Source organism: Ahaetulla prasina, chromosome 3 (genome assembly GCF_028640845.1).
Source record: "Ahaetulla prasina isolate Xishuangbanna chromosome 3, ASM2864084v1, whole genome shotgun sequence".
NCBI classification, from domain to species: Eukaryota; Metazoa; Chordata; class Lepidosauria; order Squamata; family Colubridae; genus Ahaetulla; species Ahaetulla prasina.
The window spans coordinates 109,760,643-109,779,656 of NC_080541.1; the positions used below are offsets into that span (position 1 = coordinate 109,760,643).

The following is a 19,014-nucleotide window of genomic DNA, read 5'->3' on the forward strand; positions in this document are numbered from 1 at the left end:
GATATACTTGTTGGTTGTGAAGTCAAGTGGCAACAGGGAATGTGATCAGATCAGCACTTATTGATCAGTTGAACCTGATGAAGTTATGACCCCCCAGGGCACTCTCTTCCAGGTCCATTCTGTTTGTGGAGCTGGAAAATTAGGCTGAAGCATTATACCCTGCATCTTGCAGATCAGCTCTGGAAAATGGTAAGTAAAAGCATGAGAATTCAGTTATTTCAAAAGAAGTACTTTTTGAAGAATGAAACTCTATTTTATCTTTGCATCTGTTGAGACACTTGATTTTGACAGATGGCTTAACCAGCACGGTTAAGAGCTCATGAAGAACTCTTTCAAAACTCTGCATGTCTGCAAAGCCATCGATCAACAGGCTACTACAGATGGTGAGTTTTGCCAGATGGCTAAAACAATGAGTCAAAAACATTTATCAATCATTCACAAATCTATCAGCACTGCTTTACAACTGTGTAGTTAGCTGCAGATTTGGGAACTGACATGCCAATCAGATTAGTAATGTAAGTGGAGAACATAATTAATGACAATAACAGAAAAGCTAATTCTTTTTGAAAGGCCAGCATACTTAAGCCTATGTACACAGCAATAGTGGATAAGAAAAGTACAATGACACAAATCCAGTTCTCTAAATCTTGGTTTGTGTGACTAAAATGTGAAATATTATTTTATTACAAAAAAAAGAGAGAAAGAAATACTGAACAACTCCAGGTGCTTTACAAGCCTGCAGTATTCCATAAGAGCAGTGTGTAAGCATATAAATCAGCCTTAGGAGCAGTATAAAAAGTCGATTACATGAAATTAAGTATTGTATTTTTCCAATCTTCTCTTGATCTCCTCTATAAAATTCTCTTGAGGGATATTAACCTAAAAAGCAGATAATAGAGACTTGATTAGTGCAACTAATCAAAATAAAATATCTTTACTGAGGAAAATTGAATTGCAAACATGATCTCAGTGGTGTTCAATCAGCTCTAGGGAAGATTATTTCACAGCAATAGTTTCAAATTGACTCCATTAAATAACAACACCAACCTCTTTCCTAGTCACAACATCCCGAAGTTTCACTACTCCATCATTCAGTTCTTGTTCTCCAATGATGATTGCCAGTGGGATTCCTGTTTCTTCACAATATTGCAATTGTTCCAGTAATCTGGGATTTTTTTTATATAACATCTCTGCCTGAAAAATGTTAAGAAATGGAAATATAAATACTGGCAACATCAGTTAAGATATAGTACAAAATGATTGACTCACAGAATTATTTAAGACATTTAGTAAAAAACTAAGATATTTTTCATTGAACTGAAGGTTGCATAGAGCAATAGCAATAGTACTTATATGCTGTTCTAGTGCTTTACAGCACTCTTGGAGCAGCTTACAATGTAAGCATATTGCTCCCAATAATCTGGATCCTTATTTTACTGATCTTGGAAGGACGGAAGGCTGATTCAATCTAGAGCTGGTCAGGATTGAACTTGTAATGTGTTGGCAGAGTTAGCTTGTAATACTGCATTTTAACCACTGTACCACCACAGCTTTTATAACCATTTTACAACTCTGTATAAGTATTTACCCCTTTTGGATCTTACAAATATTTGGAAAAATGTGCCACTATATATTAAAGCTTTGTGTGAATACTATATAAATAGTATTATGTAATTATAATAATATATAGTCTGAGTGAACAAATAGCAATGTTTCTTTTATTTAATAAATTCAATAGGCAATGTGGAAAAAGTATTATCTCTAGTTTGGGTGTTGGCAACTTGCAGCTCTGCAACCACTCTTTGGGCCCCTTGCTGTGGTTCCCTACCAAACTGGATCCCATCATTGGCTGCCCCTGCCCCTGCCCCTGCCCTCCCAGTCACTCCTCACCTGAGAAGGTAAGGGTAATGGTGGCGGATGAAGACTCACTCCATATTCCAGAATGGGAGTGAAACACCCCCAGTACTTGCCTCTTCTTCCGGCCTTTGTTGGTGCTGCGCATACCTCGGTCGCTTGGGGAGATGCGCAACTTTCTCTCCACCCTGAGACACTGGCCCAGCCCGGCTGCAGCTTATGCTGGTGCTCTTACCACCTCCATGGCCTCTGCTCACTGCTCTTCAGCGCCTTGCACAGCACACTTAAATTTAGCATGCTTCACAATGGGGGAGACGGCATCCCCTGCTCCTCCTGGAATCCATTACAATGCGGAGCATTGGTCGCTTGAGGAGAGGGCAAGGGGAGGGGCCAGCCAGTGGTGGGTTCAGCTGGCAGGCAGCCACAGCAGGGGGACAAAAGAGCTTCATTTATCTGGGAACCTGAAATGACTCTTGATTTAAATCATATGGTAAAAACACACAATGAAGAAGAAAGAACATTATCAGCCAAACAAAAAAAACAAAACAAAAAACCAACCCTCACTTGTTTTTGGAAATGGTTCAAGAGGGAACACACACATACACACACACGAGAGAGAGAGAGAGAGAGAGAGAGAGAGAGAGAGAGAGAGAGAGAGAGACAGAGAGAGACAGAGAGAGACAGAGAGAGACAAACAGACAGAGGGAGAAACAGAGAGATGAAGGGGAGATGGGAGAGAGAGATATGAGAAAGAGAAATAGAGACAGAGGAGATGAGAGAGAGGAGAGGGAGAGAGAGAGATGGTCCAAGCTCCGGATTGACACCAGTAGGAAAAACGCCACACGCTTGAATTCAAACTGGGTTTATTCAGCCAGACTCTGGCACACAGTGAGTTCATTCATCAGCAAAACAGCAGGTTGTAAAGTCTGTTTGAAGCCTGTTAGATGCAAAGTCAGCGCTGGGAGCATCCTTAAAGAGCCACACCTCTTCCCTGGGCTGGCTGGCCTCGCCTTGGTGATTATTCTGCACTGACACTCCGGCCCAGCTGATTGTCAGGCCGGAACAGCTGCTTGGCACTTTCCTTGCCTGGCCGCACCTCTACGCCTCAGCTGAGCCTTAGCCTCAAGCTAAGCTGATCATGGTAAGGACTCCCCCGTTGTTGCCACAGCTGTTCTGTCACCCCCATCAATGGTGCTCTCCAGTCACTGCAATGGCGGTCCCAACACCCTCCTTCACCTGTGCTCCGTCCCACCCAGATGTGACAAGCCTCATGGCTTGACAGATGAAAGCCATGCCCACCCAGGTTTTGTGGCTCCCAGTGTTTTCTGTGGGAAACGGGTCCAATGGCCCTCTGAGTGTCTAAGGTTGCAGACCTCTGCCCTAGTTCAATCAATACAATTAAAGAAATAACTGGTATCAAACTAGTATTTTGTGAGTACTTCATTTGATATTCAAAGTTGATTTGGGCCAGTGCTACCTTATAAACATCTTACAGATTTAACTCCTCTCATTACTGTAGGCTTCTCTTCACACAAATGAGACATGTTATGTCTTGCTCTAAAGAAATTTCTGAAGACCTTCACAAAAAAAAGTTAATTGATCAATGTGGTGAAATTTATAAAACTAGTCTTGAGACATAATCTTGAAATGGAGAAGATATGTTCAATAGTGAATCTCCAGACAGAAAAGTACTGGATAAAAATAGGATTGAAAGGGAATAAGAAAGCAAAACCCATTGTTCATTGAAAAGTATATTGATGCTCATCTGAAATTTTCAATAAAACAAAACAAAAACCCAATAAACAAAACACTACACCTGGATGAGTCTCCAGAACTGTGAAGCAATGTTCTGTTGACAGATGAGTTAAAAAAGAAACTTTTGGAGCCATGTGAGTCTTATGCTGGCAGAAACCAAAGACTGCTTTTAAGTCAGTGTTAAAATTTATAAAGGACTTAGATGAGGAATGAAGATTTAGACTGTGAAACTAACTATAGATTACTCTCACATCTCCATAAATACTCTCTTGTGAGAGAGGGTCTTGTGATGCTCTGATGAAGTTAAGAGCTATGCTGGTGATAGTGTATTCTACCAGAATATGCTACATATAGTGTATTCTGGTAGAATACACTATATGTCAGGCAGGCAGGTCTTAGAAAAAGAGCCAGACTATATGAATTCATCAACCCACTTAATATTGTGAGAAAACAGAAAAAGAATTCTATACTGGATTAGGTTGTGCTGATGATAAGATACACTGCTGGAATTATTAACTGGACACATCAATTTGGACAAAAAACCTCAAGAAAACTAATGACATCGCTGCACATTACATCCCCATATTACATAGCGATACTAATAGATTATACCTACCCCACAGAAATATGGGCAGAGTTTTAAGTCAAGTAAGAAAGGCATTAATTAGCTGATTACATAAAAGACAGCCAAGAACAAGTATCGATGCAAGTTAAAATTTGGAACTTACTGAAGCAGAACAAATATTGAAATAATACAATAAAAACATGAATAGAATGCTAGCAAGGAGAAGCATTACATCGTCAATTTCTACAAAGGATAAAGGGAAAAATGGATAAAGATGAAACTTGACAATGGCTTACAACTAGGTCATTAAAAAAAGAAGTGGTTTTGGCTGTTAAGAGCAAGCTATTCAAATTAATGCAATCAAAGTCCAAATTGAAAAATCATCAAATAATTCAAAGTGCAGATTGTCCAAAGACAAAAGAAAGAGCAGATCATATACTCAGCCAAAAACATTGAAAAACTGATTACAAATAATAACACCACAATTGCCAAAATGATTCAGTGGAACATCATATATCAATAATGAAAAATTGATGGAAACACAGAGTTAAAAGAGGAAAACAAGCAACTTAAAATATTGTGGGTTTTCCAAATTTGAACTGATAAAATCTTGGCCATAACACAGAACATTTAAATGAGGTTGAAAAGAAGGAAGTGTGGGAAATTGATGTAGTAATATTAAGAGATAGTAGAATACAAGACAAAGAATTAAAGATCACAAAGCATCAAAATCTGAAAATTGGAAGATTATGGCCATGATGGTCTTAGTAGTTATCCTTGCACTGGATGTCATGTCAAAAAATGTTGGATAGAGCTTAAAAAATCTGCACATTGATAAAATTTCTATCAATCAATTACAAAAGGCCACATTGCATCACACATGTACTAACAATATATTATGACATCCTAGGTTCTTGGGAAGAACTCAATGTGTACAACACTCAACACTAGCTAAAAAACTGCCAGCTGTGATTTCACATTTTTTGTGTATATAATCATAGTAATAGTTGTCTTGGATGCAATTCTTAAACACTTGGAACACCACTTGAAAATCATTTGTGTTGATAAAATCACTTAGTCAATTGTAACTTACAGCCTATGACAATACCCTTAACACCACATAACATCTGCCCATCCTTGATCATCAAAAGGTCTTGGTAGGTAGACAAAAATGCCAAATCCAGTCTAAACTTCTGGCTGACTATATGATCAACTAATAGGATATATTAAAGTTATATATTAATGGTGGTTAGAATGCAATATTGCAGGCTAACTCTGCTGACTGTCAGCAGTTCAATCCTGACGGGCTCAATGTTGACTCAGCCTTCCATCCTTCCGAGGTCAGTAAATGAGGACCCAGATTGTTGGGGACAATATGGTGACTCTATAAAACTGTTTAGAGAGGGCTGTAAAGCATTAAGAAGCAGTATATAAGTCTAAGTGCTATTGCTATATGCCAGCAACTCTCAGTGATTCTATAATTGTTAGAAACATTTCAGAACAAAAAGCATCAGAAAACCCACAAATAAGAGAACAAGCAATAGCAGAAAAAAACAAAAACTGCTTCCAGGGTCCCAAAAGATGGCATTATGTAATCAATGGAACCTGAAGCACACCAATTCTGCTAGATTGAAGTGGCGGAGCTGATAGTGTGGGGCATAAGAAGTCTCTCAAGTAATGTACATTCACTGTCAGATATGCAAGCATTCAAAATATCTGAAAGGGAGTGAATAATTTTTCACAGAAATACATGCTATAAATATATGCTAAATATAAAACTATAGCTTGAGGGTATACACTAATGCAGCCCACTATGTGGTTAGATCTGGCCCATCGAGCCACCCTGGAAATAGTGAAGGTCTGGCCAGCAGTGCCTTGGGCCAGCCCAGGCTGATCGGGCGTTGATCTAAAACCTGGCGGCAGCCAACTGGTCCGGAATGTGGTCAGCCTTAGATCCATGGGGATGCCTTGGAGCCGGCAGGGGGCTGCACCTGCCCTGCTCCCTAGGCATGTGCACGGTAGATGGCAAGCACTCAGGGCCTGGCTATCCTGGGGACCGTCTTGCCTTGCAGGCTGACTTTGTTCTGAGTGCTTCCCTTTCACCCAGGATGGCAACGCTTGCTGCCTCCTGTGCACATGCCCAGGGGGCAGAGCTAAGGCAGCAGGGAGGTCTCTTGCTGGTTCCAGGGCAGCTATGTGGGTCAGATCTATGGCTGACCGCATTCAGGCCTGGATGGCTGCCATAGGTTAAAGATCAGCACCTGATTGTCCTGGGCTGGGCCAAGGTGATACAGGTCAGTCCTTTGCTGTTTCCAGGGTGGCCCCATGGGAGAGTTTGGCAGAGCTGCCAGCGGCCATGCCTTTCCCATGCTGGAGCATTCCCAGTGAATGGGAAGCCTTGTGGGCTGCTAGGCCAGGCTCAGAAAGGGATGAGGGGAAGGAGAGAGACTGGCAGCGCTTTCCTTTTACTGGAACAGCCCCCGCCCCCAGTTGTAAAGCTCATAGCCAACACCTACCCCTGGTACCCGCAGGCTCCTACATCCTTTGAACAAGCAAGGCAGGAGTTCTACCGGCAAAGCTGGTCCAGCTTTCCTGATCTGCGGGCAGAGGAAAGGCATTGCCGGCAAGGCTTGGCCATAGGCGTCTGCAGGCAAAGCTGCAGGCCGTCACACCTGGAGGGCACTGTGGGCCAGAACTGAATATGAGGCGAGCTGGAGGGGCTGTGCGCTTGGGTGGGTAGATTGGAGCAAAACTGCAGCCCAGGCATCTGGTGAGGGAGCTTCTGGGCATGTGAAGAGTGTCCCTCGCTTGCTTCACCTGGATCAGGGTCTACAGCTGAGAAGCCTGGCCATGGCTTTCCAACGGGGGATGGTTGCAGTGAAAGGGAAACCTCGCAAAATGTGAGGTCAGGCCAATGAGTGGGGCATGGAGTCTCTGTTGTAAGTGTGGTGCTGATCTATTCTACAATCTGGTGGCAGCCATCCAGACCTGAACACGGTCAGCATTAGATCTGACTTGAGAGGCCGCTCCGCCACCCCCGCCTCACCCCCTGGGCATGCTCACAGGAGGCGGTGAGTATGCATGGGGCCTGGCATCCCTGCGGACTGTCTTGGCCCACAGGCTGACTGCATTCTGAGCGCTCCCCTTTCATCCAGGACGTGCATGTGCACTGTCTCCTATGTGCACACCCACAGGGTGGGGCCAAGGTGGCAGAGTGGGGTCGGATCTAAGGCTGACTGTATTCCAGCCTCAATGGCTGCACCAATTTGTAGATCAGTACCGCACCTCCATTCCCTGCTTGCTGGCCTTGCCTCGCAGCCCCCCTTTGCTGGGATCACCCTGCCCGCACATGGGAAAACCACAGCAGGGGGCAGCGCTGCCAATCTCTCCCCCTGCCTTCATCCCTTCCTGAGTGTAGAGGAAGATTGGAATGGCATGAAAAGTGCTTACAAGCTGACAAGACTTTGGGGCAGCGAAATAGCCTTGCTTCAAACCTCCCATTGGCTTGTAAACGCTCTTTGTGCCGAGACTAGAACAGTGCAAAAGGCGTTTTCCAGCTGATGGGAGGCTTCAAGCAAGGCAATTTCACTGCCCCCAAATCTGATCTTGCAAATGCTCTTTGGACGGATCTGATACAAGCCTCAGTTCATAGAGAACAGAGGCCTAAACTACTGTAGTGTGAGATCAGTAGTGTGAGATTTTGCGCTACTGATCTTGTGTGATCTTGCACTACGGTACTGCCCAAACTGCAGGACACTGGTGCGTGGCTGGGGAGGGTGCCTAGGGGAGTTGAACAGTACTGCATGGACTGCAACAGGGAGGGGGGGTGAACATGGGAAGCTGCCATGGGCAATAGTGGGTAGGGGCTTCCCATTTTGACGTCTCCCCATTGCGGTTACCTCTGCGCCTGAACTCCAACCTAAAATTGAACAGGTAGTTCGGCTGCGCCTCCCACTGTGCCCCAGCACTGTCCAACCCCTCAGGCACCCTCCCCAACTATGCTCAAGCACGATGCTGCCCACCCCCCCAGGCTTTAGTGCTCACTGTGGATCACCGTTCCCAGCCTTGTCTGACCCATCACAGGTGCTCCTTGACGTGAACAACACTGAGTGGGCCAGGTCGAGTTGGCCACGCCTACCCAATTACATGATCACCCAGCCATGCCCACCTGGTCCTTTGAGGGCACCCATAATGTTGATCCAGCCCTCAATGAAATTGAGTTTGACAGCCCTGCACCCGTGTAATAACTTCTCATTATTACCTTGATGCCAGCATTCCATAATTCAGATATGAATTTCATTCTGAATGCAAGGAAATTTTTCTGGGGAGTTGCCACCAATACTTGTGTCTCTGTTGTACGGATCTTCTCCTTGGCCATCTCAGAGGAAAGAGAAAAAAAAATCAGCATTATAACCAGAACTAAAATTTGCAAACAAGCTGTAAGGTCCTAATCAAGAAAGTACAGATTCTTGAGACAGCAGCATTTCAAAAGGAACCTTTTATTGAAAGGGAGTGATTGAAAGACAAAAGCAAAGCTGGGTCTAAGGTCCCCTTAGGCAATTCCGTTAGGATAAAGTGGTTAGAAACCCCTCCTCTCAGTTTGATATTGAATGAGCCAATCCACAGGTGTGGAGATGTTGTGGAAACATCTGAGAAAGAGATACGGATTTGTTCCCTTGCATTTTTTCTGTGAGGCTTCCAAACTGAAAGAGAACATATGGCCCTCCCCCACTTGTACATCCCCCAAGGTAAATCAAAGCACAGGGCAGAATAGGTGACAGGGTAAAAGTTATAAACTAGGGAATTACAGGATACATAGGAAAACAGGATGAGAGCAATAAGTGAGTAAAAGTTTCCCTCCCCACTTGAATGGCAGTATCACGATAGGGATCAGATACAAGCTCTACCTCAATTGGACTTAATTATTGTTGGAAATATTCTTCAGACAGTTTCAGTTTCAGATGTTTCCACTTATTTCCAAAATATAGATATTATAAACAACTTGTTTATAGAGACAGTGCCTTATTGTTGATTCTTTTATTGATGGATGGAGAATTTAAAGCTTATCTTTCCTGTGTGGAACATTGGAAAATTAAAACTGTGAGAATAAGGAAGATGATCTTGACAGAAATATGAAAGAACCAATATCCAGGCAAGAAGGGCTGAAATGTTCTTTAAATCCTGGGAAGCAAGATAATTTTTGCAAGTGCCTCAAGTAAACACCTCCCTTATACTCAATCAAGCATAAGAAAGAAGGGAAGTAAAGCACAACCAGACTCACAAGAGTCTGTTATTATAGCCTACCTCAATAAAGTATAAAAACAACTGCTTTTAAAAGTGTTGGAGTGTGCTGGCATTTGCTTGTAAGAAGATTTTAGCAAATGGCGTTTTGTGTATTGGAAGCGAAAGTTAATGAAATGCTTACTATAACTGCTGGCGTGGAACCTATAAGAAGAACAAGCTACTTTTTAAATGGAATGAATAAGAACTGTTTATGATTTTTTTTCTTTTTATCTTTTTCTCTATCACAGTGTTTAAGAAGAAAAGTTTATTGAATTTTTCCCCCTCTTTTTGGTAGATTATACAGTTTAAAAATGAATTAACTACTACTAAAAACAGAATTAACTACTACTAAAATCTTGGAAATTTCTTCAGTTCAAATATGGAAATTAAAAGATATCAAGGAAGGTTTAAGGAATTTTTTTACAGGAATTTTTGGAGGCTCATCTTTTCTTAATAAGTTTTTAAACAAGAGATTTTTACACCAATATATTAAAGATTGGAAATTCTTTATTGTTAGATGTTAAGCTGATTGGTGAGCAGATGGTGGAAAATGTGTAAGATAGAAGACAAGGGGAGGGAGAATGCTTAAGATGTGATTGTGATGGTATTTTTTTTTATATATATATAGGATTTAATTTTTATAACTGATCTATTTTGGGTATAAGTTATAGGTATTATTTGATATATGTGAGATATAAAGGAATGGGAAGATGGAATATTGTTTAATTTTGGAGGACAGATAGAAAAATTTATGAATTTGGATTAAATATTATATTTGAGAGATTGTTTATGGATGTAATGTTATTTGGTCAAACAGAATTTAATTGTTATAATTGATATATTTTGGATATAAGTTATAGGTATAATTTTAATAATGTTATTTGACATATGTAAGGTAAATTGAAGAAATATTAATATTAGCAATGCTATTTGATGTATGTAAGTGATATCAAAGATGAGAAGATAGAATTGTTTATTTTTGGAGATTGGATAAAAATTTAAGAATTTAAGCTGGAAATATGAATTATATTTGGGAGACTGTTTAAGGAAGAAAGGTATATTATAAAAGAATTTCTGATGAATACTGGAAGATGGAACATTGTCTTGGTCTTGATCGATGGAGATTGGATATTAAAAACTATATATTTTATTGATGAACTGGGAATACCAATTTAATTGGAAGATTCTGAAGACTTCAGGAGTGGAATGGACTGATATATATTTGGTGTTGATCGATGAAGACTGGATATTAAAACTATGTATTTTATTGATGAACTGGAAATACCAATTTAATTGGAAGATTCTGAAGATCTTAGAAGTGGAATGGACTGATATATAATGGACTGGAAGAAGAATGTATTTTTTTGTTTCTGGAAGGGGAGTTAAGGTTTTAGAGAGAGGAGTGACTATGGATTATGATTTATGTTGTATTTTAATTTATGATTGTTAATTTTATACCCTGTACTTTGTTCTGGGAAGTCTTGGGGGAGGGGGAGAAGGGGAGATGAAGGATCAATGTACAGGAATGATTGAAGATATGTAATTAAGAAATAGAAATAATTTGAAATGAAATCGGGCTGCTCAGCTGCCATTTCAGAAGGAATGGAAAGGAGAGAGGAGAGAGTGAAGGAAGAAAGTAGGTAGGAAGAGAGAGGTAGAAGAGGGGGAAAGGAGAGGAAGAAGAAAGGGGAAAGAGAGAGGGTTAGAAAGGGTGGAAGAGAAGAGTGGGGAAGGAGGAGAGGAAGTAGAAAAGCGAAGGAGAGGAAGGATGAAGAAAGTAGAAGAAGGTAGAGAAGGGAGGAGGAAAGGTTGTGTTAAGGAAGGAAGTGGTAGCTGGGCAGGTCCGAATAAGTAACAAATGAAAGTTAATGACTAATGTTGAATAACAGACTGTACATTGAATAGGTTGTTGGAAAATGAAAATAAAAAAAAGTATAATTGGATCTAGTTTTCTGTGAAACTGATTTTGGTATGGTCTACTTCAGGGTTCTCCAAACATTTCAGTCTGAAGGCCACATTGGACATTTTGCAAACATTTGAGGGGCCAGAGAAAAAAAAACAATTCTTGATTTTATAAAAATAATAATTAAATGAATGTGTTTTATTTTGCTCAATATGATATGAATCAACAGCAACAGCAAACAGCAAAAAAAGAAATGTATTATCTACAAAGAAACAATGTCTTGAGATATATAAGAAAAACTTCAAACATAAGCAAACACTCTGAAGAAATAATATATTAATAACTGCAGATGAGAAAAGAAGGCAATTCTTTTTTTCAATAAATATTATTTACCGGAACTTAAACTTTACAATTTACTTTAAATGAGAATCTGCACATAAAACAAAAATAGAAAAGCTATGCTGGGATCACTCTTTCCCTCTTTGTAAGCAAAGGAAGCAACCTTCCAGCCATCTAGAATGGGACGACGCACAGTGGCCAGGTGGGCATGGCTGGGTGGTTACAGATGGGTTGCTGCAACTAGGTGGGGGTGACTGGGTGGATGTGCTCACTTGGCACAGCTGACTTGGTATGGCCAGGTGGACGTGGCTTGGTAGACGTGGCTGGGTAGATGCAGCTGACTTGGCCTCTCTTTCTTGGAACCAGTGGTGGGTTTCAATTTTTTTTACTATCAGTTCTGTGTGTGTGGCTTGGTGGGTGTGGTATGCCTTGGTGGGCATGGCAGGAGAAGGTTACTGCAAAGTCTCCATTTAAACCCCACTCCAGGGGAAGGTTACTGCAAAATCTCCATTTCCTCCCAATCAGCTGGGACTCAGGAGGCAGAGAATAGATGGGAGCGGGGCTAGTCAGGGGTGGTATTTACCGGTTCTCCGAACTACTCAAAATTTCCATTATTGGTTCTCCAGAATTGGTCAGAACCTGCTGAAACCCACCTCTGCTCGCGACACCTGGGCTGGCATGGAACAAGTCGCACTAGCTAACTTGACTGAGGACAACTCAGTGCCCTACAAACTCCTTGCATCCCCAAACTGCTGGCAGCCAAGTGTATGTGTGCATATATCCACACACACCACATTCCAAGCTTGGAGACTTTTATCCACATCTGAGCTGGCAAGCTGCCAGTCATGTCTGGGCTTGGGGAGAAGGACTTCTCCTTCTTCTATGGATAAAAGTCCCCAAACTTGGAACGTGGTGTAAGTGCATGCACCTGCGCACACGCACTTGGCTGCCAGCAATTTGGGAGGCAAGGAGCTTGTGGGGCACTGATTTGTTCCCACGTTGAGTTAACCGGTACAACTTGTTCTGTGCCGAACCAGCCTTCTGAATCAGCTGGGCCAAGCCAGCTGCACCTACCTGGCCATGCCCACCTGGCTGGACCGAGTCAGCCACACCAAGTGAGTAGCATTGAGCTGGCGACAGCGACCATGCCCACCCAGCCATGCCCACCTGGCTGTTATGAGTCATCATAGAACCCCAGCCAGCTTTCTTTTCCTTGTCTGGCTGCCCTGACTTTGAACAGGGCTTTCTTTGTGAGGGGGCAGGGGGAGGAGAGAATGATCCAAAGGAGTCACTTGGATCCACCCCCTGCAAAGAAAGCAACTCTCCAGCTGGCTGAAAGCTGGGACAAATTTTAAAGGGAAAGATGTTTCCCCCTTCTTTGTTCAGAAACCCTCCAGCTGATTTGCACGCACACGCACACACACACACACACACACACACACACACACACACACACATTGTGGAGTCCTACTTTCCACTCATTCCATTATTATTTTTCTAGGGCTTCTCTTAGCACTCAGCTATTGATTGGCTATGGGTAATCCCTGTTTAATGTCTATTCATTTAGTGACCATTCAAAGTTACAATAGGGCTAAACAAGGGATACTTAAAACACGAACTCATAGTTGTGGCTGTTGCATTGTCCCTGCTGACACATGCTCTCAATTAGGGCCTACATTACATTACAGTTGTCTGCAATCATGTGATCGCTACTTGAGACCTTCATTGCTGCCTTCTGACAAGAAAATAAATAGGGAAGCCAGAAAAGATCGCAAATTGTGACCATATGACTATGGAAGGCTACAGTTACTCAGGATTCACCTAACAATGGCAACTAGGGCTGCCAGAACTGCTGTTGTAAGTCAGCATGCCTGTGTGATGTCACATTTTACAACTGCATCGTTTAGAAGCAGAGTTTCCACTTTCAATTAAAGACTGTCTGTAATACGGGGGATTGATCAGAGAGATTGAGAACAAGCAAGAGAGAGCAGTTCTGATTCAAATTGCATTGGTAAAGATCTCTTACTGAACAGGTGGTCTGAGCTAGTATGAAATAATAATGCAATTCAAGATGCAATGATGGGTCATATTGGACTGAAGGGAGAATAATATGATCTATTCTAGACAAAAATCTATGATTCAACTTGGAAGAGCCTGGCTCACTGTCCCCTAGAGGCAGCTGGGAGCCTATTCAAACTGCCTTTGGGAGAAGAGTGCCATCACTCTCTTTTTCTTTTATAAGACTAGACTCTTCTATCACTCTCTAGAGACGTTTTTCTCAACCTGAGTAACTTTAAGAAATGTGAATTTCAATTCCCAGAATTCCCAGCCAGAATGAAATGAGACTTGGACTATTTCAGATTGACTCTAGTCTTGTGATACCAGTAGGATGTAATCTTTCCAACTGAGTCTTTTTGTGCAGGTTTTTTCCAGAGAAATTCTACAGAGTTCGTTTGCTGCCAGGAAAAGTGGAAAAGGCCTGACTACATGTGGCAGGTCCCAACCATTTTCTCAAAGCATAGAACAGGAAAGCAGGCAGGCAGCCAAACTCTGAGGAATATTTTAAAATACTAACGGGGAAGCTACAATGCTTGAAGAGTTGGGGCTGTGCTATCCTTCATCCCACCCCTATCCAACAACTAGAGTTTGGACAGTCCTTGCATCTCTCTATTATTTCCTACCCTATAAATGTCTTTCACTTCCACACTTCCGCATTTGTATTCTGATCCCTATGCACAACCCTGAACTCTCATTTATTTAAAATCTTCTAACTGATTAATAGACCTTACCTCATTATTCTGCTCTATGATAGAGAAGATTCTTTCAACGCCAATGCTGAGTCCAACGCAAGGTACTTTATGTCCCTTTGAATCAAACTTTGCTACAAGCTCATCATAGCGTCCACCTCCAGCCACACTTAAGCTAAGAGACTCATTTAGGTGGCTATGCTTTTGGCACAATAAAACAGCCTCATAGATGACTCCAGTGTAATAACCCAGACCACGAGCCAAACTCAGATGTAAGGAGACCTGTGAAACAGGACAAGAGGGCTTTTAATAGGAACATATTGGACTGCTACAGATCTCTCATATTTACCTAATACCATATTCCAATTCACCTGATCTATGATGCCGAATAGAGTAAGGTATTCAAATAGCAATTTCATGTCCTCCAGTCCTTCCATAGCCAATCTGTTCTGTACCAGTTTTGGATCCTTGAGAAGCTTCTCAATGAGATGTGATCCCCCTACAGAAAAAGATGCATTTAAAGATGGAAGATATACTTACATTGTTTTCTATCACCTTCAGTAAATCTTACAATTACAATACTAACTCAACATTATTTCAACTTAAATTGAATCCAATGTTTGGAACACAAAACATAAAGAAGAGAGCACTTCGTACAAAATATCTGCAAAATCATAGTCAATCTTATTCCAACTAGAGATTAATTATTAATACATTACAGAATGCCTGTACTGATACTCACCATGAAGTTGAACATAATCACTAATACGATTGACACACTCAGGAGAAATACCATCCTCTAGGATCATTTCATTTTTCACTTCCTCCCATGAGATCTGTGGAAGAAGTGGGGGAGGAATGCATTATCTAGGTTAAATAATTCATCTTTTGCCTAATGCATTTCTTTGCTCAAAAAGCAGATAATTTAAACTGACAGTTTTTTTCAATATGGATGACATACAGACATAGGGAATGGCAATTTAACAGGATCCAAGTGAAATAATTATTCTTTTTCTTTCATGCATACCACATGAATGGGTAACATTTTCAGAGCTGAGGACCATACTCAGGCTTCCATGTTCATATGTGCCTGAATCCAAACAAATCACGTCGATCCGGGCATACACTTGCCGAGTCTAGCAGTGCTAATTCACAGAACTGCACTTCAAGTAAGAACTTCCATGGCTGCATTCCTTACTCCTCTTCCATATGCACAACCACAAATTCTCTCATACACAAACATGCTAGACAGACACTTCCATCACATATTCTGTTATCATTCTACCCCTCGTGTGCCGTCCTAATTCCATATACCGTATATACTCGAGTATAAGCCGAGTTTTTCAGCACGTTTTTTGTGCTGAAAAACGTCCCCTCGGCTTATACTCAAGTATATACGGCTTATACTCGAGTTTTTTTTTTTCTTCTTTTTTTCACATTATACCGGATGGTGCAAACTTGGCGGGCTTTTGCATTAGCGCGGGGAAGCCCTGCCGGTGCAGTGAGAGGGCGGGGCGGGGGAGCCGCCAGCCTTCTCGGCTGAGGAGGAGGCTTTCCTGACCGGTAGCTGCCTCATTTCCCTCCCTCGGCTTATACTCGAGTCCCCAGTTTACCCCAGTTTTTTGGGGTAAAATTGGGGACCTCGGCTTATACTCGGATCGGCTTATATTCGAGTATATACGGTACATATCCTATCTCTTCCATGTTCCTTCATATATGCATGTCCTGCTACCTTTCGGATCAAATATATAAATTATTATACTCTTCCTCTCCTCTACTTGTACCAATTCACTTTATTGCCTCTTCTACACGCCCACCAAGATCATACTGAAGATACTTAACCTTATCCAATTTGTCAAGAGTTGAGCAAATCCTTTCAAATTTGATTTCTGGAATACCACATATTGTAAAGATCCCTTGCAAAATGCGTCTGTCATTGATCTGGAGAAAACAGCAGAAATAAAAAAGAGATTAAAAAATAAATGCATACACTAAATAAATGAATACACAAGAAACAGCCAGTTCTTCTTACTTTGATAAGGAAATCTCCAACTTGCATGGCAGTTAAGATCTCATGTATGACTTTCAAACACTCTGCATCAGGAATCATAGGATCGTATTGGCCAGCAATGTCAAAATCCTGGAATACAGAAAGTAGCTTTTAAAAATCTCCAAATAAACTAGGTAGAGTAATTGAATAACTGAAGTACTCAATGATTAAATCTATTTTCCTGAAGTGTGAAGTAACATATGTACCCCATCTCACAAAGCATCCACTCATTTTCATATTTCAGACATGGATTTCTCTGCTTCTTTAAGTTCAATTTAAAGATCAAAGACAGGAGACAGCTCCTCTGCCTTTCTGTTTTGCCTCCCCAAAGTGGAAAAATCTTCAGATACTCACACATTGGATAAACTCCCTGAAGCGTCCTTTCTTTATGGATGGGCTATCACGCCTATAGACTTTTGCAATGTGATAACGTTTACATCGTTTAATTTTGTTCATAGCTAAGAAACGAGCAAATGGCACCTAGAAACATAGTTAAGAAAACTTGCCTGTAGCATGGAAAGTAAGCAAACAATGGGCAACCTTTTTCCATCTGAAAAATATTCTATTTTTTAATAAAAAACAAAAAACAAAAAACAAACAAAAATCCCACACCTAGTTTTCAAGACTGCTAGAAATACATCCAGTGACATCATTATGGCTACATTTCCAGTCTTTTTGAGTGTGAGATTTAAGATGTAAAATAGGTGTATAAAATCTCATTTAGGCTCAGATCATCTGTTTAATGACAACATTCACTTAATGACTGCAGTGTTCATTTAACGACCACTACAAAAAATATCCAAAAAATCAGATCATGTGATGACCTTTATTCTTGGCTCAATTGAGGACTAACTGTATGTAGAAAGAATTCTCTGTATCTTCTCAACAGTTTCAAGTTATAGAACAGTTACAAAAGATGACACACTGCACTGGTTCATGATATTTATATTGCAGTGTTTCTCCCTAACATATTAAATTGTGAACGAGAACATCCTGGCTAACAAAGTAAATAAGAGCTCTGATCTGATATGCTTACCTTAAACAAATCAACTAGAAAAAGAAAGCTTCTTCTGAATACCTCGCAATTTTTGACCAGCCTTCAATTACTGTTATGGGTCATGCAGTAATCTATTGTTATTCCACAATTCTGCCAGAGATGATCTATCTTTAAAAGTGGTTCTTGCAAGTTAGAATTTTTTTTAGGATACAGTTAAGTCATATCGAAGAGACAGCATCTCTCCTCCTTGATCTTCCAGATCATAAATCAACTTTGCCTCTTCACCATAGTTCTCTTGAAAGAGTTCCTTAAATGAAGGAAAAGAAAAGAAGGAAAAACATATTTTATCATTTGTAACTCTATGTTTCAATCTCATGTATCATTTTATTAAAAGTTTTAAGCAAGATGAAAGCTAACACAATCTAATCGAAAGTAAGAAAAAAGAAATATCAAAGAAAGATGCAAGTAAAGGAAAAAAAGGAGACATAGAAAAGGAAAAAGTATAAAATACCTTCCAATATTCTTCATAGCAGTTATAAATACAAATATATTTTAACTTATCTCCAAAGTTATATTACTCCTCTTTCTATAATCTATCCTGTGTAATCATCAAAACTGTAAGTTACAAGTTCATTATTTCATTTTTACAGAAAAGCCCATTAGAGACTTCCAGTTGGCAATAAATGTAGATTTCTTTTTTCTAATCAAATAATTTAATTTATCATTTCAGGAAAATGTTAACTTTACCAGCCATTCCTCCATAATAGGCAGTATTGAATCTTTCTATCTTTATACAGTAAACTCACTGTGGTGGTTGCACATTTAAATAACCTTCCCTAGGTTTTTTTTCTAATTGTTTATCCATTAATCCTAAAAGGAAAAGTTCTGGTTTCAAATAAATATTAACCTTTAAGATCCTCTGTATCAAAGTATGCATTTGGATCCAGAATTTTCAGCTCCTTTACATCTTCAAACATGGTGAAATATCCCTTCAACATTTGAAATGTCTTTATATATTGTAATTTTCATTCTAATAAATTTTTCTCCAAATTTCATGGTTAATTGTATGATTAGGAACAGCCAATTTAAATTATCGAAAGCCTTTTGTGAATCCACCAGTACTAATGCTAATTGTTTTTCAGGGTGGGCCTCATAATACTCTAATATGTTCATTATAATTCTTGTATTGTTTCTAATTTGTCGTTTGGGTAGAAACCCGTTTTGATCTGAATGAATAATATTGTTTAATATCTTTTTGAGTCTTTCTGCTATAATTGCAGCCAGGATTTTATAGTCAGTGTTTAGTAGAGAAATTGGCCTATAGTTTTGGATCAATTGATTATCAGTATTTTCTTTCAGGATTAATGTTATGAATGCCTCCGTCCATGAGTTTGGCATTTTAGCTCACTCTAATACATTGTTACACATTTCTAACATAATCTCTAATGGTTCTTGAAATTTTTTATATATTTCCACAGGAATCCCATCTGGCCCAGGTGTTTTATTGTTTTTTTGTTTCTT

The 19,014-nt window shown here is 40.3% G+C and overlaps 1 protein-coding gene across 8 annotated transcripts in view; it reads right to left on the reverse strand.

Annotated features, from left to right (window-relative positions):
• Positions 1-631: 631 nt before the first annotated feature.
• LOC131196430 (histidine--tRNA ligase, cytoplasmic-like) overlaps positions 632-19,014 on the reverse strand; it is a 51,439-nt gene continuing 33,056 nt past the window's right edge. For all 8 annotated transcript variants that reach the window (XM_058179246.1, XM_058179245.1, XM_058179241.1 and 5 more), the window contains 10 exons: positions 17,705-17,800; positions 16,851-16,976; positions 16,479-16,586; positions 16,289-16,387; positions 15,189-15,282; positions 14,818-14,945; positions 14,489-14,728; positions 8,436-8,552; positions 1,048-1,194; positions 632-879 (listed from right to left, as the gene is read on the reverse strand). In XM_058179246.1, the coding sequence (XP_058035229.1) occupies positions 814-879; positions 1,048-1,194; positions 8,436-8,552; positions 14,489-14,728; positions 14,818-14,945; positions 15,189-15,282; positions 16,289-16,387; positions 16,479-16,586; positions 16,851-16,976; positions 17,705-17,800 (1,221 nt within the window). In that variant the 3' untranslated portion in view covers positions 632-813. The remainder of the gene's footprint in view (positions 880-1,047; positions 1,195-8,435; positions 8,553-14,488; positions 14,729-14,817; positions 14,946-15,188; positions 15,283-16,288; positions 16,388-16,478; positions 16,587-16,850; positions 16,977-17,704; positions 17,801-19,014) is intronic.